Source organism: Aethalodelphis obliquidens, unplaced genomic scaffold, assembly GCF_003676395.1.
Source record: "Aethalodelphis obliquidens isolate GAN/ISIS:26980383/991018 unplaced genomic scaffold, ASM367639v1 scaffold5, whole genome shotgun sequence".
Lineage (NCBI taxonomy): Eukaryota > Metazoa > Chordata > Mammalia > Artiodactyla > Delphinidae > Aethalodelphis > Aethalodelphis obliquidens.
Genome location: NW_020837949.1, coordinates 73,427,978 through 73,455,262, shown reverse-complemented (window position 1 = coordinate 73,455,262; position 27,285 = coordinate 73,427,978). Strand labels below are relative to the sequence as shown.

The following is a 27,285-nucleotide window of genomic DNA, read 5'->3' as shown; positions in this document are numbered from 1 at the left end:
CAGCTGCTCCGCGGCATGTGGGATCTTCGCAGAAGGGGGGCACGAACCCATGTCCCCTGCATCGGCAGGCGGACTCTCAACCACTGCGCCACCAGGGATGCCCAAGAATATCATTCTATTTTTAAAATCAAACGCTTAAAATTTCATCCAACGATTACAATATTTTCAAACTGTCAAGGCAAAGGGGCTTTTGTTTCTTATGTTTTTTAAAAGCAAAAATCATACATTCCATATGATACAGAAGTATAAATAATAAAGGTAGAAATCATTGGCTGTGGCCCACTGTCAGAGAAAGAATTCAAGCAAAAAAAGAGCAACATATACAGGCCAAGATCTGAAATGCGTGGCCATAAGCCGACCTCGGTCTTTTCCAAACACTGCTAGCTCTATAATAATGCTTGTTTTGAAAACACAACATGATTATACATGAGGGAGGATTGTGAACATGCCACAAGTTTTGTCTTTGCTTAACTGTAGTTTCATCAGCAATAAACAGCTAGGTAAATGCTAAAAACTGCAACCAGCTGAACAAAAAGGCTTAGGAATATGCAAAATGCTCATATGCACACACCACAAACATCCACCAGGTACCTCCACTCATAGGTGTGTGATGAGCCAGCCCATCCAGCTTCTGGTGGCCCAACTTTCTGTCTGGTTTCAAATGACCTTCCTTCCACCACCTCACAGTAATGCACAAGTCATAACGCACTTCCATGAGCAAACTTCAGGTCTTTGTCAAGGGAAAGTACTATATTCATTGGAGCATTTATGTATTACTTGACCATTTAAAATGTATAAAACTATGCTACTGTTCTTCCTAAGTTCCTTTTTTTGTTTTTCTGTTTTTATTGTTATTTTTTAATTGGAGTATAGTTGCTGTATATTATGTAAGTTATATGTGTACAATATAGTGATTCACAATTTTTAAAGGTTATACTCCATTTATAGTTATTATAAAACATTTACTATATTCCCCGTGATGTACGATAATATATCCTTGTAGCTTATTTTATACCTAATAGTTTGTTCCTCTTAATCACCTACCCCTATGTTGCCCCACCCCTTCCCTCCCCCCAGGAGTAACCACTAGTCTGTTTTCTATATCTGTGAGTCTGCTTCTTCTGTTATATTCACTAGTTTGTTGTATTGTTTAGATTCCACATATAAGTGATATCATACAATATTTGTCTTTCTGTCTGAGTTATTTATTTTTTTAAACGTTATCACTGACAAAGTTTTTGAGTACTGTACCCTAACCCTCATTTTCCCCATCAGCAATGTACTTTTTATTGTGCAGTCTTTCATAGTGCAGTGAATTTTAGGAATGCATATGTCGTGTTGTAGCAAAACTGACTGTAGCCCTAAATCACAGTTTCTGTGGAAAAGACCACATGCTTTAGAAGGTAAACCAGTTGACTTCCTTAGGCTGTCACTCCATAGGTTCACTAGTACAATATATTTGGTATGTTTATAATCCCTTCAGGTAAAATTGTAGGGATTATCCCTAAAATATCTCAGGAATTCAGTTTCTATAAATTGGTTTTATGAAATCAGAAGGTAAAGCAAACCCTCAGTCCTCCAGGTCACATATTTATATACCTGAGCTGAGGTTAATAAGAAAAAATAAGTGATGCAATTCTTTGAAATATTTCGGGGAAAGAGAACAGAATTTGAGTACAGATTGTGACTATTAAACTCAGTGAGGCTAACTTTCACCTCCTAGGCATACAGTTGGACTGCCATGAGACAGGGCAAGAAAACCTAAGCCAGAAAACATCTGATCAAAGACTAACGATTCTGTTCAATTGAGTTAATATTTATTAAATGTTACCAAGTGCCAGACACTATGTTAGACACACAAAACACAAAGATGAAATCCAATGGACCCTACTCTCAAGTAACTCATTATCCAGTAAAGTGGGAGTGGCAAATAAATAATTACAAGACAAAACAAGAAAGAATAATTAATATAGAATTTGATAAGCAAATCCCTAAAACAAAGACCTATTAGAAGTTGTTTTTAGTTATAATCCTCGTAGCACTGACATTTTCCCAAAATAAAATACAAATGAATGGAGGTATGAGGAATATTCTTATAATAAAAAGGGCATCTATGAAACATTTTAAAAATACCTTTGGGTCAAAGTTGACCCAAACCCTTACCTTTGGGTCAAAGTTGACATTGAGAAGACCACTTACGGCACTGAATTTAACCAAGGGTTGATTCAAATTGAATTCACAGATTTCATCCACATTACTTTTCCATTCATTATAGATACGATTTTCAAACTGGTCTAGCAAAGCTGTCATTTCAGTATACTTCTGATAAATCCAGGCATGATCAGGACTTTCCAAGAATCTGTAGGAATATGTTTTTTATTTTTTACTTTTCTATACATTAGATAGATCTCAGCTTAGCTACTTTACAGTAATATATGATAGAAATAAGAAAGTACACTATAAAAATCAGGAAGAAAATCAATAAAGGTCAAATAATGCTTCTGCATAGTCTGTGCCTTAAAAGATATGAAATAAATGGAACTCCAAACATTTTACTAAATGCAAACAGCAACAAGTTATCAATTCCTACAAAGAAAAGAAAAAGATACAGAAGTCTGCAAAATAACAGGAGTGCTAGCTATTGGAGAAAGGAAAAACAGTAACAGAAAGCTATCAACATATTGTGGGTGAAATGGAAAAGTGAAAAAAGACCTAAAAACACGGAAATATATGAAGTTCTAAGTCCTAAACATACTCCTAAACCATGGGGATAAATCCCTCTCAATGAGCCCAAGCAATGACAAGAGTTAAGTAAGGCAGTGACTCTTTAAGTGCTAAAATGAACAGCTCACTACCCTATATAAAAATTGCCTGTGTCGAAGGGATAATGTTACCACGAAAGAAGCCTAACTACTCACAGATCACGGAGAGATGCAAAGTTTGACCAAAACATTTGAAGTCGGTCCATGACCTCTTTAGCCCATTTGATATTTCCTGAGGTAAATGGCATATTCTTGTTAAGGACTACATTTCCTTGTTCAATCTGCAAATTGATATTGTGATGAAGAGGATGAAAGGGGACATTTAATCAGGGCACACTCCAACCTTGTAGGCAATTGTTAATTTTGGAACATTTACAGTACAAATATAAAGAACATACATGCAAAGTAACCTGATTAGTAGAAGAGTTACTGTCCTAAAGCAGGTTCTTCATATCCATAAGGAAATCAATTACATAAAAGCATAACAATTTTAGGGTCTGTATCTACTCTTCAGTTATCATTCAGTGGAGCTCTACTTGACACCCTGACCCACAATATGATACTGTGGGTCTGTCAGACTTTATCCCCCCCCACTCACCTGTTGCACGTGTTCATTATACAATTGCTTACACATATCCAACTCTGCACTGAACATGTGCACAAGTGTGCTGTAACGTGGGCTGAAAATTTCCATGACAACTGGTTTCTCAAGGAAATTCCCAAATACAGTCAAAAGCTATAAAAATCAAAGTGAAAGAAAGGTTAACCACCATGGGTTTTTAATACAAATACTCGATTCACTATTTCCTCCATTAAACTTCCTACGTGACTAGATACAAAGCAAAAATCTAGATCCCTGCAAGTATCCTGCAATGGCTTCAGACTGAAAACACTTTAGCATCTCACTAAAATTTCTATGCATCCAATAAAGCAAATTCTAAATGTAAAGCAGTTTCCCTTCCTCAGCAGAAAATGAGGAGTCAGAAGCAAACCACTGTCTGTTAGAAATCCCTGATCACAGCCGACACCCCTACTTCCTGTTGGACACCAGGAAACGTTGTAGAAGATGCTTTGCAGATTTAAGAACAGAAGCAAGATTGCGTACTTCTTATTTGCTCTTCCCTCCTACACATATACTCTTTAGAATAAGGAAAGCCATATCAAGGACCTCTAGGTTACACGTTAATAATTATACTGTTATCCTGTGATAAACCATAATGGAAAAGAATATGAAAAAGAATGTATAACTGAATCACTTTGTTGTACAGCAGAAATTAACACAACACTGTAAATCAATTGCACTTCAATAAATTTTTTTAAAAAACATACAATTTGAGGAGAAAGAGGAAAGCTATAAAATTCCCAACTGTTAAAAAAAAAAAAAAAGAAATCATCTTCATATTTGCTAAGTGTAATCTGCTGTATGTCCTCTAGACTTAGAATTTCTGTTTGCCAAGTAACATCTTATGGAAAAATCCAAACGAACTTTTTGGCCAACCCAATAAATCAACTATACTTCAACTATACTTTTATTTTATAAAATAAATTTTAAAAAAATAGTTACACCGGAAGCATCAGTCACAGTGACCGTCCTGCCCATGGCCGCCCATGTTTTGTACCACAGGACCCAGCTACCCTCAACACAGCAGCTGGGGCAGCAGTGGCGACCTGTTCCAAGGACAAGCACTCCACGGGCTGACAGTTCCTTCAGTGTCAAAGTACTGGTTGAAACCAATGCCTTGAGATAATTGGAGTCTTTCTCAGAAAAAGAATGAGGGCATGGCAGGCTGAACCTATGCCAGTAAAATTTACGAGTGAAAAGAACCTACAGTTGAACCTTGACAAAACGAGCTTGAAATGCGTGGGTCCACTTTTACACAAAACTTTCTCAATAAATACACTGGTAAATTTTTTGGAGAATTGCGACAATTTGAAAATTGTTCTCAGACAAGACAAACCACACTGCCAAGAAATATCAAAAAATTTAAGAAAAGGTACGTCATGAGTGCATGAAATATATGTAGATACTAGTCTATCCCTACATAGATATAAGGTGTTATTTAAAATCAAATTAATAATGTGTTAGTTTTCTTACTGTTTTATAACTTTGCTTTTAAAAAATTACACTACCATACAGTATGCCTTTCTCTCATAATTGGAGAAACTGAATATCAGCCTATCATCACAGGTGGTTTTTTTAAAATAATGTTTCCAATATTATAGTGGAGTATGACTATAACACTCTATGCCATAAAAGTTTTATAATGATTCATTCATTAGTGTATAGGCTAGGCTCCCGTGAAACAATCCTATTGATTACACAAGGCTACCATAAAGCAATCATATTGCTGCTTCTTTTTATCAATGAATCATTATAGCTGTAAATAAATATGAATTTTTCACATTATCTTTTCATTTCTTTATGTCTAGTGTTAGTAATACATATAAGATCTACAGCGTTTTGTATTGTGCAAGGCAATATTGATGTAGGTACTGATGATTCATCTTGTAAACAGATGACAAACTCATGGTATCGATACAGTCTTGTAAAGATGTTTTCTCTTCCTTATGATTTTCTTAATAACATTTTCTTTTCTCTAGCTGACTTTATCATAAGAATACATTATATAATACATATACAAAATATGTATTAATCGAACGCTCATTATTGGTAAGGCTTCCGGTCAACAGTAGGCTACTGTTAGTTAAGTTCTGGGGGAGCCAAAAGTTAAACAGTGATTTTCAACTACATAGGAGGTCAATGCCCCTAACCCCTGCACGGTTCAAGGGTCAACTGGACTAGCGAGCAGAGGAAGCCAGTGAGTAAGGGGACAGAAAAAGCAGACACGTGAACTAAAACAGAATCACATGACCAGTAAGGAGAAGTATGCAGTTCCAGAACTCCCTCCGCTCGGTCATCTCGAAGTAACCTTGACCCCCTGCTTCCACAAAGCTGAGCTGTCTGGTGAGCCTAACCTTGGATTTCTATTTGCCTCCTGTCTTGTCTTCTGCCCCACGGGGTTTCTTCTGTGCATCAGTGTGAGACAGCTTTCTTTGCAAACAAAATAATGTAATAGACATACATATTTTTGTACAAGCAATGTTTATAGAATGCTGCTAGGTGCCAGGCACTATATTGTAAGGGTGTTAAAAATGCTATTGTTACCACATGCTCCAGATAGGGAAAGTGAGTTATGGGAAGGGGATAACTTGCCCAAATTTTCACAGCTAGTGCAGAGTTGGCATTTGACATGAACACTGGGCAGTCTGGCATCAGAGCCTCTGCTGCCTTGTGTAGGAACTCATCAGCCAAGGTGCCATTTAAAATTGCTATTTTGTTATTTACTTACTCTATGTGGGCTTCAGAAAATGTGAGCTATTTGGTCTGTTATATAGATACTTTCTCTGAAATAAAAGGAGATAGCTTCTCAAAATAACTAAATATCATCAAGGTGACAGAAAACCATACACTAAGGTTTGTGCCTTGCTAGTGATGTGACATGGCAAAAGAAAGAGCTTTGTTCTTCCTCTTAGAAAACTAATGGGTGTTCCCCCAAATATGTTTTTATTAAAAAACAGCATCATTGTAAACAATTTGTAAACATTTCCAAAAACTGTACTTACTAAAAAAAATCAACACAAGGAAAAAATTATACCAACTGAAATGTAAATCTAACCATATCTTAAGAGGCCAGTTTAGACAAACACACACTGGCTTTTCTTCTGGTAATATCAATTATACCTACTGTAGAACTGTTGGTGGGAATGTAAATTGGTGCAGCCACTATGGAGAGCAGTATGGAGGTTCCTTAAAAAACTACAAATAGTTACCATGTGATCCAACAATCCCATTCCTGGCATATATATCCACAGAAAACTTTAACTCAAAAAGACACATGCACCCCAATGTTCATAGTAGCACTATTTACAATAGCCAAGACATGGAAGCAACCCAAATGTCCATTGACAGATGAATGGATAAAGAAGATATGGTATATATATACGATGAAATATTACTCAGCCATAGAAAAATGAAATAACGCCATTTGCAGCAACATGGATGGACCTAGTGATCATCATACTAAGTAAGCCAGACAAAGACAAGAATCATATGATATCACTTACATGTGGAATCTAAAAAATGATACCAATGAACTTATTTGCAAAACAAAAAGAGACTCACAGACATAGAAAACAAACTTATGGTTACCAAAGGGCCGAGGGATTGGGGAGGGATAAATTAGGAGTTTGGGATTAACATATACACATTAGTATATATAAAATAGATAACAAAGACCTACTGCACAGGGAACTATACTGCACAGGGAACCTACTGCACAGGGAACTATACTCCGTATCTTGTAATAATCTATAAGGGAAAAGACTCTGAAAAAGAATAGGTATATATGTGTGTGTGTATATATATATATATATATATATACACACACACACACACACACACACATATATATAACTGAATCACTTTGCTGACCACCTGAAACAAATCAACTATACTCCAAAAAAAATTACTGTAGAAACTACTAAATATTTAAAATCTACTTAGTTAGCTGCTACCTAGCAAAATGCAAAGTATTAACTTTCTTCTTACAACAACTGTTTTGTTAACTTTGGACTTGATGTTAACATTCTGAAGTAAACATTGCCTCATAGATTTCACAAAGAAGTGTACTCCAACTATAGTAGGGAAACATATTTATTTCACAACATTCTCTTTCAAGCCCTTATCATATCAACCGCAACTGGAACAATACCAGAAGCTTCCCAGCCACATCTCACTTTGACCACCTGATACGCTTAGTGGGACTTAAGTCCAAGTGTAAAATAGGAAAGACAGAGAGAAAATATTCTTTGGGGAGGTTGTAAAGCCAGAAAGTAGTAGTAAACAGAGTCTTAACCTTTTATGCAGTATACATTATCTTAATTTTTCAACATCACAGATACATAAAAGTTACCCTCCAGGATGAGAATAAATGTCATTTGAACTTCCGGTTTCCTTGTCACATTGGAACTAAGAGTTCTTTTATGGAGAGTACAGACATTGTCCTTCATATCAACCTCAAAAGATTCAAGATTGATTCCCAATACATGCTTCCTTCCTAAATATCCCACTGGAGATCTGTAAGGTTTACCTTGATTTTCTTCTACTTCTCAGTTTCATTATGTAATATTTATATTTTTCCTAGGTTTGTCTTTTTCAAAGATTTTTTTAATTTGCTGCCACTTGAACCATATACACTTCACAATTTTCCAGTTTTCTATTATTTCATCTAAAGACTTTTCTAGACACTTGTCTTACTTCAGTCTCCCTGCATGTAAAGAAACTGTAAATTTTAGAAAGCCATCCATCAGCATTTCGGTGTTTTGTTTGTTTGTTTTTTTGTGGTACGCGGGACTCTCACTGTTGTGGCCTCTCCCGTTGCAGAGCGCAGGCTCAGCGGCCATGGCTCACGGGCCCAGCTGCTCCGCAGCATGTGGGATCCTCCTGGACCAGGGCACAAACCCGTGTCCCCTGCATTGGCAGGTGGATTCTCAACCACTGCACCACCAGGGAAGCCCCAGCATTTTGTTTTAATTTTTATTGAGTGCCAACCCTGTAGGGTCTGAGCCACAGCTTTATACTGTTTGGTTCCAGGGCCCTTCCTGCTCATGTCTTTGCCAAGAGCAGGTACTGAATCGTGGTCTTCAGAGAACAGTCTGCAAGTATTTATTCCCTGGGACACAACAGTAACTGGTTGGAGTTCCATCATCCTGTACCTATGGTAGAAATCATTTTCTCCCCTAAATACACAACCCTGTAATTTTTTTCTTCTGCCACGACTCTTGCTGCAGTTACCTTCATCTTTGTGTCATTTCAGGACTCTGACAACCAGTCAGCCCTCCTAATGTCACAGTTATTAAGTGCCTGCTTTATACAAGGTGTTGCAGAAGGTGATCTAGATATAACAAAAACTCTAAGATGATGTCCCACCCATGGAGAGCTTATAAGGGCACCATCTCACGTTATATTTTGCAGCAGACAAGGTACAAATATGTGGAAAGTTAAAGAAACAAAATACATGACAAAAAAGAGATAAAATTCTTTAGAAAAAATAACTGGCCATGTACTAAAATAGAATCCATATGAATGGTTGTGAAAAGGGGAAGGAGAGAGGTTTGAATTAGAAACGGTAGGAGCCTCTGTAACCTCTGTAACTGAGATTTCATTCTACATTCTTTCTTGAAGTTATTTCTAAAAGCATGAAAAGAGGTCCAGTTACAGAGAATACGATAGACTACTACATAGCCACTAAAAATAATACTGTTGAATTGTTACAAAAGAAAAATTTTTATGATTCACTGCTTCCTGAAAGGGTTACAAAAAGATTACAAGGATCAGAATATGTCATTTTTTGCAAAGAGAAATATGTATGCATATCTAGTCAAAGAAAAGGAAGGGCAGTAATAAATACAATAGTAATTTCTGAGAGATGGGATGAGAGGTGGTGTTATTTTATAACAACAGGCTATATATTTCAGCTGGCAGCATCTCAGTTTCATCCAAGGGCTCTTAAGAGAGAACTATTTGAGTCTCGTGACTTCTCTGTTAAAATGCTTGATGGGGATAGAAGACACTAGCCACTTAACCGCCAACTGACCCATTTATTTGAATTTTAGGATCAAAATCAAACAAGTATCTCCGACAAAGCCTGTGCCTGTTATACTGTTTTGCACTGCCATCTTCAATGAATTGTGTCGGTGATTCTCTAGCTGTGTTTCTGCTGACACTGAGGCCTCATTCCTCTTTGGGGATGTCATCTAAGTTTACGCTTGACTTGCAATTCTCTTCTTTGACAAGCAAGTTTCACAAGGTGCCCCGATTACCCGTTACAAGCTTTCTACTTGGGAGGACTCTCAGGATGCTTTTCTTTTCTGCAACTTTTCATACGTCTATACTGTATTTCATCAATTCTACGACAAACACTCTTTCATGTTTTAACACCTCTGAAACTAGACTATGTTATATAATCAACAGCATCATAATTTTTTGGCAGCATATTCTTTTGTTGATAAACACTGGTGTGTCTGATAATCAACGGTGTCTTATGCCTGATGAAAAACAGTGTATAAATTGCTATTTATTTCAGTCAGATTAATAAAGTGGGCAGATGAACCCAACCTATGTAAACAATGGCAAAGAAAAGAAATTCTTGAGTTAACAGAGAGTTTTCACTTTTCACTGTAGCTTAATTTTGAATTGATAGTTCACAGGCCATACCAAACTTGCTCTAAAGGTAATGAAAGCTGAAACAATGAATTCAAGCAAAGATCAATAGTCAAGTATCCTAAAACTGACTCTGTCCAAAGTAAACTTCATCATTCATTAGTACATTATTCAAAGCTTATAATTCAGTGAGCTTCATATGAAGAGAATGTGACTAGTTAAGAGTTTACCTGGATGAGAAAGGAATGTATTCCCTCTTTTCATCCAATGGTCTTATTCACTAGTAAAACATTTTTTCCTGATAACTTCTTCAGAACTAACCTTAAATGCAGCTTCCAGACCATTGCAGTCAAAGAAAGCTTCACAAAGAATTGTCCCGAGCCTTCTGTCAAAATCCAAAGTTTTGGACTTAAACACAACATAATCACTTTCAAATTCCTATAAAATTCAAAATAAAATATTAGTTTACAGGAAAGAATCCAACAGTGAAAATATCAACCACAAAAGAGTGACACCTCTCTCTCTGTGAATGAATTTATTTTTCACAGCAGGATTCCAGGAGAGACAAAGAAAGAGCTGTATCTGACTTATTGTTCAAGTGGCAGCCTTACAGGCGCACTGAACATTTAGTACTTCCAGCTCACATTTCCACAATCCTTTTCACTGGCTCAGACCCCAACATTAGTACTTTGGCCTATCACTCTATCCTTCTCCATACTATTTTGATTATAAATGAAAAAGCAAAGGTTTTCAGAAAGGAAAAAGGAAAAAAAAAATAACCCATCTTATTATAACTTTAGTCCACCTATAAGTTTAAACAGGAAGTTTTTTATTTTGTTTTTCATGGAGCAGAAACCCTGCCAGGAAACACTATTTCTTCAAGTGAGAACTAAAATCCACAGGTCTGTCTGTAAGAAAGCATCATTAGTGACACAGACAAAACATAATACTCTTCCTGCTTTCCCAGTTGCTTATTTATTTTTATTTTATTTTTTTTAAGTTATATCTTGCTGTTATTATTTACTTATTTTTTGTGGTACGTGGGCCTCTCACTGTTGTGGCCTCTCCCGTTGCGGAGCACAGGCTCCGGACATGCAGGCTCAGCGGCCATGGCTCACGGGCCCAACAGCTCCACGGCATGTGGGATTTTCCCGGACCGGGGCACAAACCCGTGTCCCCTAGCATTGGCAGGAGGACTCTCAACCACTGCGCCACCAGGGAAGCCCCCCAGTTGCTTATTAATATGCAGTTAACAACCCCCAGTTTTCTCCTAATACATAAACACCCACTCCCATAATTACAAAGAATGAAACAGTGAAAGAATAACCATCATCTGCACAGCATTACAATTCAGTCTTCAGTGAAGTCTCAGAAATTCAGAAACACTTTGGGCTTCCCAGTCAAACCGCCCCAGGAGTGCACACCACACACTTAACATAAAGAAGTCCTTTGTTACCACCATAAACTGAGCCTCCTCTTATTAATAATAATAATGACAGCTAACATTTATTCAATTCTATTCTAAATGCTTTACATTATTAACTCAATTCTAACCACATGATGTAGGTAATATTCTTACATTTTGTAGGCAACAAAGTAAACTCAAAGAAGTTTAATGCCCACAATCTTACCCCTACTTAATGGCAGGGCCAGAACTTAAAGCCAGGTAACCTGGCTCCAAAGTCCACACTCCAAGCATGATTCTGGATGTTTGTATGAAGGAATACACCTTATGCTGAATTGAACACACACTATAACAGTGTAACGGCAAAGTTCTAGAGCACTATGTGTCATATACAACCATGTCATATTTAGCATCAAGAGGAAGTCTCCACTTATGAAGTAGGGCCAAACAGTCTCTTCATTCAAGGCTCGCTGACTTTTAAAAGTAAACACAAATGCCCAACAAGTTGTAAACAAGCCTAACTTACTCTTCTTCTCAGTATGGCAACAAAGAACATACCACTTAAGATCCTCAAAGGTTATTTGAACAATCAGCAAATAAGATCTCAGGGAGGAAACAAACGTTCATTTCCATAATTGATATCTCTCCTAACCTCTTTTTTGTCACTCAACCTGAATTCAGAACTGCTGATAGAACTTCTCCCCCAGGAAGTCCCACAGATAATTGAAATTTGTTTTATACAAATCAGAACTCATCATCCTCTCTATAAAGCCACTCCTCATTCTGTAAACCCTAACAGAAACTTTGGCAATCTCTTTCACTTCTTCCTCTCTCGGTCAACTGCTGTCAATCTTTTCTCCTAACTACCTATTCTTCATTAGTCCAGGCATCACCCTCCAGATCACCATTACCATTTAGCTGGATTTCTGTTAACCATTTTCTAACAACTCTCTTTGCCTTTAATCTCATCTCTCCCATCATTCTAACTGCAATCTAAATAAGCTTTCTAAAATAGAAATCTTATGTCACTCTCGTACTCAAAGTTCACCATTATCTCAATTCAGAATCCTAATTTCTTAGGGTAAAGTCTAAAAGTCTTAACCTCACCTACAAGCCCTCTGTGATCTGGGCCCTACTTACTGCTCCCAACTATTACAGTACCTCTCCCCCTTTCATACACCAGGATCTAGCCACACCTGCCTTATCATACTCATTCTCTGTGTGTAATACAATTTTCTGCTCATCACTTTCTTTTCACCTACTCATCACCTGTTTCATTTCTATTTTTTTTTCAGTTCCATTTATCTTTCAAGTATTGTCTCAGTTTCCCTTTCACCTCCTCTCGAAAGGGGCCCTTCACAAATGATCCCATAGTACTCTGTACATTTCATACCCTAGCACTAAGCACACTGTGTAACTGCCAACCTGGATTCTCCCCCTGGATTTTAAACTATGAGTATAGTAGCCATGTCTCTTTTCACAGTGACAGTGCCAATATTTAATGAGGTTCCCAGCACAGAGCTGTTTCTCAATACTTACTGAAGAATAAACAATATGCTGGTATTACTGAAAACCATTTTTTCTATATTGTAAAAACTCCAAAATTGCCCTTATTGGTGACGTGGGAAATTTTGAAGTTTTAGCTAGAGAAATGCCATGGTCTGATTTAGCTCCTAAAAGGCAATCAAGCAGCTGTGTGAAGAACAGACCCTGATGGAGCCAAGACAGGGGCTGAAGAAGAGGTTTAGGAGCAAATGCAATAACCCGGGTCAAAGATGAGATCCGGGTATATTTTCAGGGTTTATCTGATGTTTATCATAAGAAAAGAGCAAGATCATGGATGACTCCAAGGTTTTGTAATAAGTAGTACATTATATGGACTATTTAATAAGTTGGAGAAGACAAGGAAGAATAGGTAGGGGGAGAGGTAAAGCAGGGGTTCAGTTTTGCATGTTGGTGACATCTATTAAGTATCTAAGTGGAGATGCTGAGTAGGCAGCCGAATAATATGCTATGTGTTTGGGACTTAGGCAGGTCCTTTCCATTATGTAAAATATCCTTTAGGCTTTTGGTAGATACTCTTTATCAATTTGAGGAAGGCCCCCTCTATTCCTATTTCTAAGAGTTTTTATCATGAATGGATGTTGAATTTAGCCAAAAATTTAATGCATCGAAGTTTTTAAACTACTAAACTATCACAAAGGAGGCAAGAATATACAATGGAGAAAAGACAGTCTCTTCAATAAGTGGTGCTAGAAAAACTGGACAGCTACATGTAAAAGAATGAAATTAGAACACTCCCTAACACCATATACAAAACTAAACTCAAAATGGATTAAAGACCTAAATGTAAGGCTGGAAACGTAAAACTCTTAGAGTAAAACACAGGCAGAACACTCTGTGACATAAATCACAGCAGTTATCTTTCTGGATCTACCTCCTAGAGTAATGAAAATAAAAACAAAAATAAACCAATGGGACCTAACTAAACTTAAAAGCTTTTGCACAGCAAACGAAACCATAAACAAAACAAAAAGACAACCCACAGAACAGGAGGAAACATTTGCAAGCTACCGACAAGGGATTAATCTCCAAAATATACAAACAGCTCATACACCTCAGTACCCAAAAACCCCAAACAACCCAATTAAAAAATGGGCAGAAGATCTAAACAGGCATTTCTCCAAAGAAAACACACAGATGGCCAAAAAAGCACATGAAAAGATGTTCAATGTCACTAATTATTAGAGAAATGCAAATCAAAACTGCAATGATGTATCACCTCACACAGGTCAGAATGGCCATCATCAAAAAATCTACAAACAATAAATGCTGGAAAGGGTGTGGAGAAAAGGGAAAACACTCCTACACTATTGGTGGGAATGTAAATTGGTACAACCATTATGGAGAACAGTAGGGAGGTTCCTTACAAAACTAAAAATTGAACTACCATATGATCCAGCAATCCCAACTCCGGGGAATATATCCAGAGAAAACCACAATTCAAAAAGACACATGCACCCCAATGTTCACTGCAGCACTATTTACAATGGCCAAGACATGGAAGCAACCTAAACGTCCATTGACAGAGGAATGGATAAAGATGTGGTACATATATACAATGGAATATTACTCAGCCATAAAAAAAGAATGAAATAACGCCATTTGCAGCAACATGGATGGATGTGGATACCATCACACTAAGTCAGACAGAGAAAGACAAATATCATATGGTATCATTTATATATGAAATTTAATTTTAAAAAAAAATGATACAGATGGGGAATTCCCTGGCAGTCCAGTGGTTAGGACTCTGTGCTTCCACTGCAGGGGGCACAGGTTTGATCCCTGGTCAGGGAACAAAGATCTTGCATACTATGCAGTGTGGCCCAAAAAAAAAAAAAAAAAAGATACAAATGAACTTATTTACAGATCAGAAACAGACTCACAGATTTTGAAATCAAACTTGTGGTTACCAAAGGTGAAACGTGGAGGGAAGTGATAAATTAGGAGATTAGGATTGACATATACATGCTACTATGTGTAAAACAGATAACTAATAGGAACCCACTGTATAGCACAGGGGACTCTACTCAATATTCCGTAATAACCTATATGGGAAAAGAATCTGAAAAAGAATGGATATAAATATGTATAACTGATTCATTTTGCTGTACACCTGAAACACATTGTAAATCAACTATACTCCAGTAAAAAAATTTTAATGCATCGATTAACACAACTATGATATTTCTCTTCTTTCACCTGTTAATATTGGGATTACACTGATTTTCAAATATTGAACCAGCCTTGCATCCCTAGAACAAACCCCCTAGGGACATGGTGTAGAATTCTTTTTGTATACTGTGGAATTCTATTTGCTAATAATTTAAGGATTTTGTACCTATGTTTATGAGGGATAAGAGCTTGCACTTTTCACTTCTTTGCACTGTCTTAGCTGGTTTTGGCAGCAGAGTAAAACCTACTAGCTTTGTAAAACAAATGGGAAAGTGTTACCTTCACTTGTATTTCTGGAAGAGACTGTGTAGAACTGGTGTCACAGGTATAACTTGGTGACATTGAAGTTTAGTTCCAGACCACTGAAATGAAGTGGTTACCACAATAAAGCAAGTCACATGAATTTTTTTTGTTTCCCAGTGTGTATAAGAGTTATGTTTACACTATAGTGTAATTACACTAAGTGTAATAGTGCTATTACACTAAGTGTGCAATAGCATTATGTCTAAAAAATGTATATACCTTAATTGAAAAATTACTAAATTATTACTAAAAAATATTAACAATCTTCTGAGCCTTCAGTGAGTCACAGTAATAACACCAAAGATCACAGATCTATCACAGATGACCATAACAAATACAGTAATAACAAAGTTTGAAATATTGTGAGAACTACCAAAATGTGAGAGACACGAAGTGAGCAAATGCTATTGGAAAAATGATGCTCAACACAGGGTTGCCATGGACCTTTGATTTAAAAAAAAAAAAAATTGAGGTGCGCCTGTAATTCTTAAATATTTGGTAAAATTCTCCTAGGAACAACCTCAGCATGAACATTTTCTTCAGGGGAGTCTTTAATCACAAATCCAATTTCTTTAATAGTTATAGTGTTATTCAAATTATCTCACCCTCACAAGAAAAAATTTATGTGTGACAACAGATGTTAAGTAAACTTACTGTGACAATCATTTCACAACATATACATGTATCATATTATTATGTTGTACACCAGTGGCCCCCAACCTTTTTGGCACTAGGGACCAGTTTCGTGGAAGACCATCTTTCCACAGACCGGCCGGGGTGGGAGATGTTTCAGGTGTTAATGTGAGAGATGGGGAGTGGCAGACGAAGCACTGCTCGCTCGTCTGACACTCACCTCCTGCTGTGCGCCTCGTCTCCTAAGAAGCCGTGGACCGGGGACCTGTTGCACACTAAAACTAATACAATGTTACATGTCAATTATATGTCAATTTAAAATATTTATTTCATATTGAGTGAGTTGTGGTAGCTCTAATTTTTTTAGGAATTGGTTCATTTCATCTAAGTTATCAAACTTATGTGTGTAGATGTTATTCTTTTGTTTTTTGGTATTCCCCATTTTTTTGATATCTGTTGATGATGTAATTGTAGCTATTTTTTACTCCTGATATTGGTAATTTGTCTTTGTTTCTTTGTAGTCTTGCTAGAGCTTTGTCTTTTCAAAGAACTCTTACTTTCACTGACTTTTCTCTATTCTTTCTTTTCAATTTCATTGATTGCTGCTCTTTCTTTCTTCTGATTATTTCCTTCTTTCTGATTGATTTGTATCTATTTGCTCTCCTATTTTTTCTAGGTTCTTAGGGTGGAAACAGATTATTGATTTGAGATTTTCTTCTTTTTTAATGTATGCATTTAGTGCTATAAATATCCCTCAGAACTGCTTTAGCTGTTGCCACAAATTTTGATATACTGTATTTCCTTTTCATTCAGTTCTCTACACTTTATTTCTCTTGAGACTACTTCTTTGATTCATGGAATATTTAGAAATGTGATCTTTAAGTGTTTAGAGATTTTCCTGTTAGGTTTCCGTTACTGATTTCTAGTTTGATTCCACTGTCATCAAGGAACGTACTATGTAGGATGTCATATCTTTTAAATTTGTTGAGGTTTGTCTTATGGTCCAGGATATGGCATATCATGGTACATGTTTCACAAGCACTTGAAAATAATGTGAATTCTGCTGTTGTGGCATGGAGTGTTTTATAAATGTCAATTAGATCCTCTTGGCTGATGGTATTGAGTTCTTTTAGATCCTTGCTGATATTTCATCTGGTTGTTCTTTCAATCACTGAGAAGGAAGCATTGAAGTCTCCAACTAGAATTGTGGATTTGTCTATTTTCTTTCTCAGTTCTACCAGTTTTTGAATCACATATTTTGCTGCTCTGTTGTTTGATGCATACACATCTAGGATTGCTATATCTTCTTGGTAGATTTACCCTTTTATTTTATCATTACATAATGTCCCTTCCTGGTATTCTTTTTTTTTTTTTCCTGCTATGAAGTATACTTTACCTGATATTTATATAGCTATTACTGCTTTCTTTACTGCTATCCTTTGATTAATGTTTGCATGATATGTCTTTTTCTGTTTACTTTTAATCTGCATATATGACTATATTTGAAGTGAGTTTCTGAAAGAAAACATATAATTTGGTCACTTTTTTAATCCACTCTGCTAATCTCTGTCTTTGTATTGGTGTACTTATACCATTTACATTTAATGTAATTATTACCATGTTAGGGTTTAAGTCTGCCATTTTATTTGCTGTCCATTTGTTCTGTTTTTTCTTGTTTTTCTGCAACTCTATTTGAAATTTTTTAGCATTATATTTGATGTACCTATAGTGTTTTAAGTCTGTCTCTTTATATTGCTCTAGATATTACTTTATTACATTATATATACATCAGTGTCTAATGTTGCCATCTATCATCAGTTCAAGTAAAGTATAAAATCTTACCTCCCACAACCAATGAGTCAAGGAAGAAATCATCTAGGAAATTAAGAATACATTGAGACAAATGGGGAAAAAATCCAACATACTCAAACTTAGGGAATGCATCAGAAGCAGTGTTAAGATTGAAAATTTATCACTGTAAAGACATACATTAAAAAAGGATCTCAAATGAATAACCTAATTTTACACCTTATAGGAGTTGAAAAACAGCAAACTAATCCCAAAGCTAGCAGAAGGAAGAAAAAAAATCAAGATTGGAATAGAGATAAAGGAAGTAGACAACAGAAAAATAGAGAAAATCAACAAAACCAAAAGTTTGCTCTTTGAAAAAGAAAATGAAATTGACATTTAGCTAGATTGACTAATGAAAAAAGAAACTCAAATTACTAAAATGAATGCTGGGTAATTCAGAAATAAAAAAGATTATAAAAATATGCTATGAACAAGTGTACACCAAACTCTATAACACAAATGAAATGAACAAACAGAAACACACAACCTACCAAGACTGAATCGTGAAGGAAAAACTGAATAAGCCTATAACTAGTAAGGAGATTTAATCAGTAATCAAAAACACTTCAACAATAACAAAAAAGCCTAGGACCAGACAGCTTACTGATGAATACCACCAAACATTTAAAGAAGAATTAATACCAATCCTTCTCAAACCCTTGCAAAAAAAATTGAAGATATAACACTTCCTAACTCATCCTGTCAGGTAAATATTGCCCTGACACCAAAGCCAAATAAAGACATTACAAGAAAACTACAGACTGGTATTCCTTATAAATAGCGATACCAACACTCTCAACAAAAAGTCGCAAACGGAATCCAGCAGCATACTAAAAGGATCACACACCATGACCAAGTGGGTTTATTCCCAGAATGCAAGGATGGCAAATAAAAATCAATGTCAGTAGACCACATTAATAGAATGACGGAAAAGACCACATGATCATCTCAACTGATGTAAAAAAAAAAAAAAATTCAACACCCTTAAATGATAAAAACACTCAATAAACTAGAAATGGAAGGAAACTTCCTTAACATGATAAAGGCCATCTATGAAGAACCCACAGGTAACAGCATACTCCGTGATGAAAGACTAAAAGATTTCCCCCTATGATCAGGAACAAGGCAAGGATGTTCCACTTCCACCACTTCTATTCAATACTAGCTGGGGAAACACTAGTTAGAGCAATTAGGTGAGAAAAAGAAATAAAAGGCATCCAAACTGAAAAGGAATAAGTAAAATTATCTCTGTTAATACATGACATGATTTTATACTTAGAAAACTCTAAAGATTCTGCACCAAAAGCAAAACCAAAACCAAAACAAAACCACTATCAGAGGTAATTCAGCAAAGTTGCAGGATGCAAAAATCAGTTGCACTTCTATATGTTAGTTATGAGCAACAAAGTTGGATCCTTACAAGATATACAAAAATTAACTCAATATTTATCAAAGACCTAAATGTAAGAGCTAAAAGTATAAAACTCTTAGGAGAAAATACTGGAGAAAATCTTCATGACATTGGATTTAGCAATCATTTCTTGGATATGACACTGAAAGCATAGGCAACAAAAGATAAATTTGACTTCATCAAAATTAAAAACTTTTGTGCATCAAAGGACACTACCATGGGTCTGAAAAACAACCCATGGAATGGAAGAAAGTATTTTCAAGTCATACATCTGATCAGGGGTTAATGTCCAGAATATAAGAACTCCTACAACCCAACAACAAAGGAATCCAATTCAAAAATGAGCAAAAGACTTGAATAGACATTTCTCCAAAGGCATAAAGATGCCTAATAAACACATGAAAAGATGACCAACATCACTAATCATTATGGAATGCAAATCAAACCACAATGAAGTATTACTTCATGGTCACTAATATGGCTATTATCCAAAATAATGAAAAATAATAAGTGTTGATGCGGATGTGCTAACATTGGAATCCTGCATTACTGGTGGGAAGACAAAATAGTTCAACCACTATGGAAAACAGTTTGGAAATTCCTCAAACAGTTCAAAATAGAATTACCATATGATCCAGCAATTTTAATCTTAGGTACGTATCCATAAGAATTGAAAGCAGGGACGACACAGATACTCGCTCAACAATGTTCATAGCACCATTATTCACAAGAGCCAAAGAGGTGGACACAAGCAAGCATCAATCAATAAATGAATAAACAAAATACATTATATATATATATATATATATATATATAAAATAGATTTAGCCTTAAAAAGGAATTAAATTAAAAAGGATAATTTAGCCTTAAAAAGGGATTAAAGGAAATTGTGACACATGCTACAATATGGATGAAACTTAAAGGCTTATGCTAAGTGAAATAAGCCACACACAAAAGAATTATTTTGAGTCCACTCATATGAGGTATCTAAAATAAATAAATTCATAGAGAGAGAAAGTAGAACAGATATTACCAGGTACCAAGGGGAGGGGGCAATGAAGAGTTATCATTTAATGGGTGCAAAGTTTTTGTTTGGGATGATGAAATGTTCTGGAAGTGGATAGCAGTGATGGTTGCACAACATTGTGAATATACTTAACGCCACTGAATCGTACTCACAAATGGTTTAAATGCTAAATTTAATGTAAAATACATTTTACCACAATTTTATATACAGAAAAAAAACCTTCCTTCTATTTTGATCCCTTTACTCTCTTCCATTTATAATGGTCTTAAATACTTTCTGTACATACACTTAGAACCACAGAGAATGTTATAATTTTTGCTTCCACCATGAAACATTATTTAGAAAACTCAAGAGGAGAAGGAAATTCTATTGTATTTACACTTATTTCTACATACCACATTCTTCCTGCTGTTCCAAGGTTCCCTTCTTTATCACCTCCTTTCTGTATTAAGAACTTCCTTTAGCCATTCTTTAAGGATCAGTCTACTAGTGACAAATTATTAGGGTTTTTTTTTTTGGTCTAAGAATTTCTTGATTTGCCCCCCTTAATTCTTGAAGGGTATTTTTAACTGGGTACAGAATTCTGAGTTAACAATTCTTGTCTTTCAGCACTTAAAAATATTTTGCCATTTCCTTCTGGCCCTTGTGATTTCTGATAAGAAAACCACTGTCATTCAAACCATTTTTTCCGCTTGGGTAAGTTGTGCTTTCTCTCTCACTACTTCTGAGATTTTTTTATCTTCAGTTTTCAGAAGTTTAATTATGATGTGTCTTGGCATGGATTTCCCTGGGTTTATCCCTGGGTTTACCTTTCTGCTACTGATATCCTCTTGAATCTGTAGGTTTATGTCTCTTGCCAAATTTAGGTGGTTTCCAGCTACTTCTCTGAGACTTTCAGCTTCATGGTCTTTCTCCTCTCTTTCTGGAACTTTGAGGACACTAGTGCTAGATCTGTTACAGTCTTATAAGTCCCTAAGGCTCTGCTCATTTACTTTCAGTCTACCTTCTCTGTTGTTCAGACTGAGTGCTTTCTATTGTTTCATCTTCCAGTTCACTGATTCTTTCCTCTGTCACTCCATCCTGACACTGAACTCAATCACTATGCAGTGTATTTTTATTTTTTTCAGCTCTAAAATTCCAATTTGTTTTTTATATCTTCTATTTCTTTGCTGAGAATTTCTATTTCTTTACTGAGGTTATTTTTTATTTGTTTCATTATGTTGATAATTGCTTGTTGAAGCATTTTTGGCATGGCTCTATAAAGCCTGTCAGATAATTCTAACACGTCTTATCTCAATGGTGACATCTATTAGTTGTCTCTTTTTGTTCAGTTGAGATCTTCCTGGTTCTTGGTATAATGAGTACATTTTTATTGAACCTGGATGTTTTCATACTATGTTTCATATTATGAGACTGGATTTTATTTAAATCTTCAGTTTTTGCTAGCATTCTACAATACTGCTCTGGCCCCTTTACTGTCAAGTGGAGACAGAAGTCCAGTTTCTCCACTCAGCAACCATTAATACCTAAGGGTGGGGAGCTCCTGTTATGGCTGGGTGTTCCAGTTTCCCATGTGGTCTCAACAGATGTCACAGTACTGGTGACCTGGTTACTATTTGGTCATGGTGAAAGCACTGACTTTCTATAGGCTTCCTGTGACACTACCCTAGTGGGGTAAAGGACACTTCTGAGTGAGGAAAGAAATTCAGGATTCTCATGTGTTCTCCACTGACATCACAGAGAGTGAGCTCATAACTGGCTAGCTAGGATGAAAATCATGACTCCCTACTTGGCCATCACTGATACCACCCCAGTGGAGGTGTGGACTGGGTGGGGTAGCATTTTACACATTGGCTGTAAGTCTAGTCTCCCCATACAGTCTTTGCTGGCATGGATGGGGGTAGGGAACAGTTTCTTCTGTGATATTTTTCTGGACTAGAGAGACTGCAGTCTACAAGTTTTCTGTCTTGCCAGGCTGTCCCTTTCTTGAGAGGGATCAGGCTTTAATTGAGGTTTTTAATGTCTGTGACCACTGGTGTTTCCAGGTTGCCAGTGTCTTCACCTCTAGGTCTGCATTATTTCAGGCAAGAAGGAAATTCAGGTAACTCATCACTATGTTGTCTTTTGGGTCCATCTGTCTTCTTCTTTTCACCTTTCAGAGTCGTCTTATGTGTCTTTTACACAGTGACCGGTACTGTAGTTGTACTTAGAGGAAAACGGAAAAGTACATCTACTCCATCTTCCCAGAAGAAGCTCCTAAGTAAATTTTTAAACAGTGATATCTACTACTTTAAATAACTTTAAAAAATAAATAATACATAAATTCACGGAATAATATACAATTGTTTTTTTAAAAATAGGTAATGCTATTGCAGTGATACAGAATGACTGCTAAAATATATTAAGTGACAAAAGGTATACATGATCTGTAGAGGATGCTATGAGTGCAAAAACAGAATTCAAAATACATACACCCATGTATACACTAGTACATGCACCATGTATCACTGGAACATTATATAAGAAACTCATAATGGTAAATGTCCTTGGGGAAGGAAAATGAAAGACTAGGGGGAAAAGCAGGGAATGAGAAGAACGGGACTAAATTTTTGCATTTTTGCATGTTACCTTTCCAAAAGAACAAGTAAGTAATGTTTTTAAATAATCAATTTTTCCTTGAAAAGTAAGCAGGTAAGACCTGCAAATCCTACAGATGACTAATAAGAAATTTATGTAGTTAAAATTTTTAAATGCTACACACTGTAATAGCAAAAGAATTAATAAATAGTTCAGGAGACTAGAACAGAACAGAAAACTAATTGTAGGAACTAGAACACAAGCTAGTACAGATTAATAACTACTTTTAAAGTGAATTTTAGATCCTGGAGTAATGGCGGGCTAGGTACCTGGATCAATCTTCCTGCTAAAAACTAGCAGGCAAAACTAGCCACAGCATCTTGGATCACACCACCTCAGGGCACAGGTCCTCAGGTGAGTTCCTCCAGTTGCCCCAGATGAATTTATTCCCTTCATTTCTAGGAAGACGCAATGAGGGTGATAAACACTAAAGAACTGACATGGCACAACAAAAAAAACCTGATAGGTTGAGAGTTCTGGGTTGGAATCTCTGTTCCACTCCCTGGAACTGTGTAATCTCGGGTAATTTACATATCCTCATCTGCCTGGGTGGTCACTCTCAGGGTTACAGCTAGAATTAAGCAGGAATGTGTGTAAAGGTTTGGTGTGATGCCTGGCACCCAACACTTGTTCAGTAATTATTAATGGACTCATTAACAGACACTAGTGGAGCCAAGAGGTTACTCTCAAGAATATCCACCATCCTTGCTTAGTTATCTAGGGAATTTTATTTACTCAAGCTACACCTCAGAATGTCGGTAAAAACCAAGCTGCTGAGCCTCAAGTCACCTGCCCATCAGTTAAATACAATTAAGAAAGCAAGTCTCTTATCAAGTTCAAAATGATACAAATTGTTGTCTATATTCACTAACATCAAACTTGCTAAGAGACTACAACTCAATGATTTCCACCACTAAAAAAGAAAGGATAACTATGCAACACGATAGAGGTGCTAATAATCACTACACTGGCTATTAAAATATATAAATGTATCAAATTAACATGCTGTACACCTTAAATATGCACAATGTTACATGTTTCAATTAAATAAATTAGAAAGCAAGTCTCTCCCCCTAATGGTCTGGATCTCAAAGAGTCCCATAGGAAGAAGTCAAAGCAAATACCTAAAGTGAACTTTATATTCAGTATTAATAATTCAGAAACCCAAGAACATTTTTATGGACACACCGGAGAAATCCCCATCTTCTGTAAATAGACTATACTGGCAGAACTTCTGTCACACCAATAAAGGCTCAAAGCCTGATTGATAGGCTTGAGATTAATGAAGAGAGAGACATAAACAGCATTTCCAAAAGCAAATTGCCAGTCACTGTTTCTCTAATTTACCAGAACATATATAAACCATTTCTACACCAGAGGGCAGGAAGTCTGACTATGATACACTGGACAGTTACATTAGCACTATTCAATGGGGATTGGGGAATGCAGAGGGGTGTGTGCAGTGGGAGAGGAAGGGCATAGGGGTGGGCATGTGTCATGGGGAAACACCTGTATGAATATATGAGTTTGCAGGTAGTTCGCTAACATAATATCTCCTAAAAATTACCAGCTGATTTCATCATAAAAACCAGAACACAATGAAACTCAGCTAAAAAGCCCCCAAATGAACAGTTTATTAAGCAAAAATATATAATCATTGCAATATTCTGAGGCAATACTGATAACCAAGACACATTCAAAAAAAGCAAAGGTCATCTTTGACATAAGCACACCAACTAAGTGAACTTTTAGTTAATTCAAATTTCGATTTCGAGGAATAACCAAAGTCAAGGAGCTTTTAAATTATATTCTAAAGCAGGATACAGTAATCAGATAAAAGGATGAAGGGGAACTTCGAGGGCAGGTTATCAATGTCTCTAACCCAGATCTGGAGATCACAGGTAAGCCTTGCCCATTTTATACTAAATACAAATAGCAAGCAGATATATGTGTGTGTGTGTGTGTGCGTGTGTGTGCGTGCGTGTGTGTGTGTCAAGAGCAAGTGAATTTTCTATTCTATGTTTGTGACTGTGCAGGGTTTGGGCAGACACAGGGATAAATTCAGGACCTTTAGCACTACCAGGGAAGCGATATCAGCTAAACCTAGCCATGTCCTCCAACCCTGGCACACTGAAAACCTGCCAGGATTTGTAATCATGAGCAAATCAAGGCTCTCCTGTAACTCGAATGCACCCGACGGTCCTGTGCACGCTGGGTTTCACGCTCCTCTGCTTAGTTGCTCATAAGAGCTAAATCAAGCCCTCCCCCCCCCCGCAAGAGTCCCATCCTGTCCATATTCACCGAATTCCTGCTGGGTGCCAGACATCTTACCAGGCTCTGGGGATGAGCTCATGCATTCCCCTAGACCATCACCACAGATCCAGATTTCTCTTACTTCCCCACAAATGAGCAGGACACACAATGACCATATCTTCCTTACCATTAACTCTACTTCCCAAAAACTGTCAGCAGTTCAGAGGGATTAACTTTGCTAACCATGTCCTTACAAAGCTAACATACTGTACTTGTACACTTCAGAGAGTCAATTATTTGGCCAAATATACACATTATAGTGAATAAATTCACATTCCACAAAAAACAATGATGACGAGAGGTAATCTAGTTTTTTTTTTTTTTTAGTACCTGGGATTCACTGTCATAGCAAACCACTAAAATGAAGCTATTTTTATCCTAGAGCTGCAGGGATGCCCACAGGAACTCCTTGGCTCCTAACCTGCTGGCAGTGACAGAAAACAGAAGCAGCTTAAACCTGAAAGCTTCCCTCTTTTTCAGAAAACATACATGTTAATAATATATGTAATGAATGAGGTGAAAGTAAATATTCAAGTAGATGAAAAATTTACCTAATGATTCAAGAAAAGGCTAAAATAAAACACACAAGTTACATGGACACCAGATAATCAGATCTAAATGAGTTAATATGGAAAGTTCCTTTCCACTATACATCAACAAGAGACAAATCCAGACTGAGGTCCACTGTTATATTAGAAACAGTTTAAAATATTCTAAACTGAAAATGCAAAAGTTAGGGACCTAACTTCTGGTCCCTGATCTACCACTAAGTAAATGAGAGACCTCAGACAAGTCATTTCCCCTCTTTCACCTGGGAGAGGTTGGACTGAATGGGACCTATTATCACTGTGACCTACTGTCCTTCCCAGCTTTAAAATACGATTCTATGAAATTGAAAACAAAAAGATACAGTATTACCATGTTATTGTAATCAGATGGGTCATATGTGCTCTGTTTAAAAATCTTACAGAGTTCCATAAATTCTTCACTCATCTCGTGGATTTGTCCATTTAAAATTGCTCCCTTGGTACCGCCAAATTCAAGTCTTTCCAGCTTTTCAAATTCCAGTATGGTGACAAATATATCCTTTGAAAAAAACATCGTAAAGATTTTTCCACCCTCTTGAGTAGGAAAAGAACATTTTAAAGTTTCAAAGAAAGAACATTTTCCAACATTCAAAATCAGTGAGTCAATGGACACTTACATGACATAAAGTGAATATTAATGATGTAACTGAACTAAGTAACTGCCTACTTTTAAAATCATACTCCCATTTTCACATGGACTGAAAATTATCAAGCAGTACAGGCAACACCTAGCTTACCATAGTTAAACATTTGATTCTCTAATTTCATATCCTCCTAATCATAAGTCAGACGTCCGGGTGAGATCCAAAACTCATTTTCAGCCACCAACACTGCAGTGATGGGCTCTCTTATGGAAAAGGAGCTTAAGAGACTGTTATGAAAGGGTGATGCAAGTTACCCAGAGTCAGGCATTTGGCACTCAAACTTTAAGAGGCATTCAGGCTGCTTAAATGATGAGAATTTTCAAAACATAAAGCTCTAATTTTTAATGAAATTCAACAAATCTATCAACAAAAAAGCCCGAACATGCTAGAAAGAGTTTTACAAAGAAAACAAGGAAGTTCAAAATGAAAAAAAAAACAAAAACAAAAACAGAAACCTTAGCCAGTTGGCTCCATACAAGTTGTTGTGTGTGTTTACATGTATGTAATTCATGTTTGGTTTTTTGGCATTTAAAACATTTATAAAAAGCACATGTTTTCATGTTCTTTTCATCTATTTTTATGAATAGTTATAATATTTGAATAGTATAACATATATATTTATATACTAAAAGCTACCATGATATTTTAGATTATCAAATGGGTTTTCAGCTATGGAATCCCAATAAAACCATCAAACATGTAAAGGAAAAAAGGGGTTATTTTATAGCTTCCTGATTTACAACCATTTTCTA

The 27,285-nt window shown here is 36.3% G+C and overlaps 1 protein-coding gene across 1 annotated transcript in view; it reads right to left on the bottom strand.

Annotated features, from left to right (window-relative positions):
• Window positions 1–27,285, bottom strand: part of DNAH11 (dynein axonemal heavy chain 11) — a 320,226-nt gene that overhangs the window by 265,921 nt on the left and 27,020 nt on the right. The window contains 5 exon segments of the mRNA XM_027102655.1: window positions 2,164–2,359; window positions 2,919–3,043; window positions 3,361–3,498; window positions 10,306–10,422; window positions 26,221–26,388. Of these exon segments, the coding sequence (XP_026958456.1) occupies window positions 2,164–2,359; window positions 2,919–3,043; window positions 3,361–3,498; window positions 10,306–10,422; window positions 26,221–26,388 (744 nt within the window).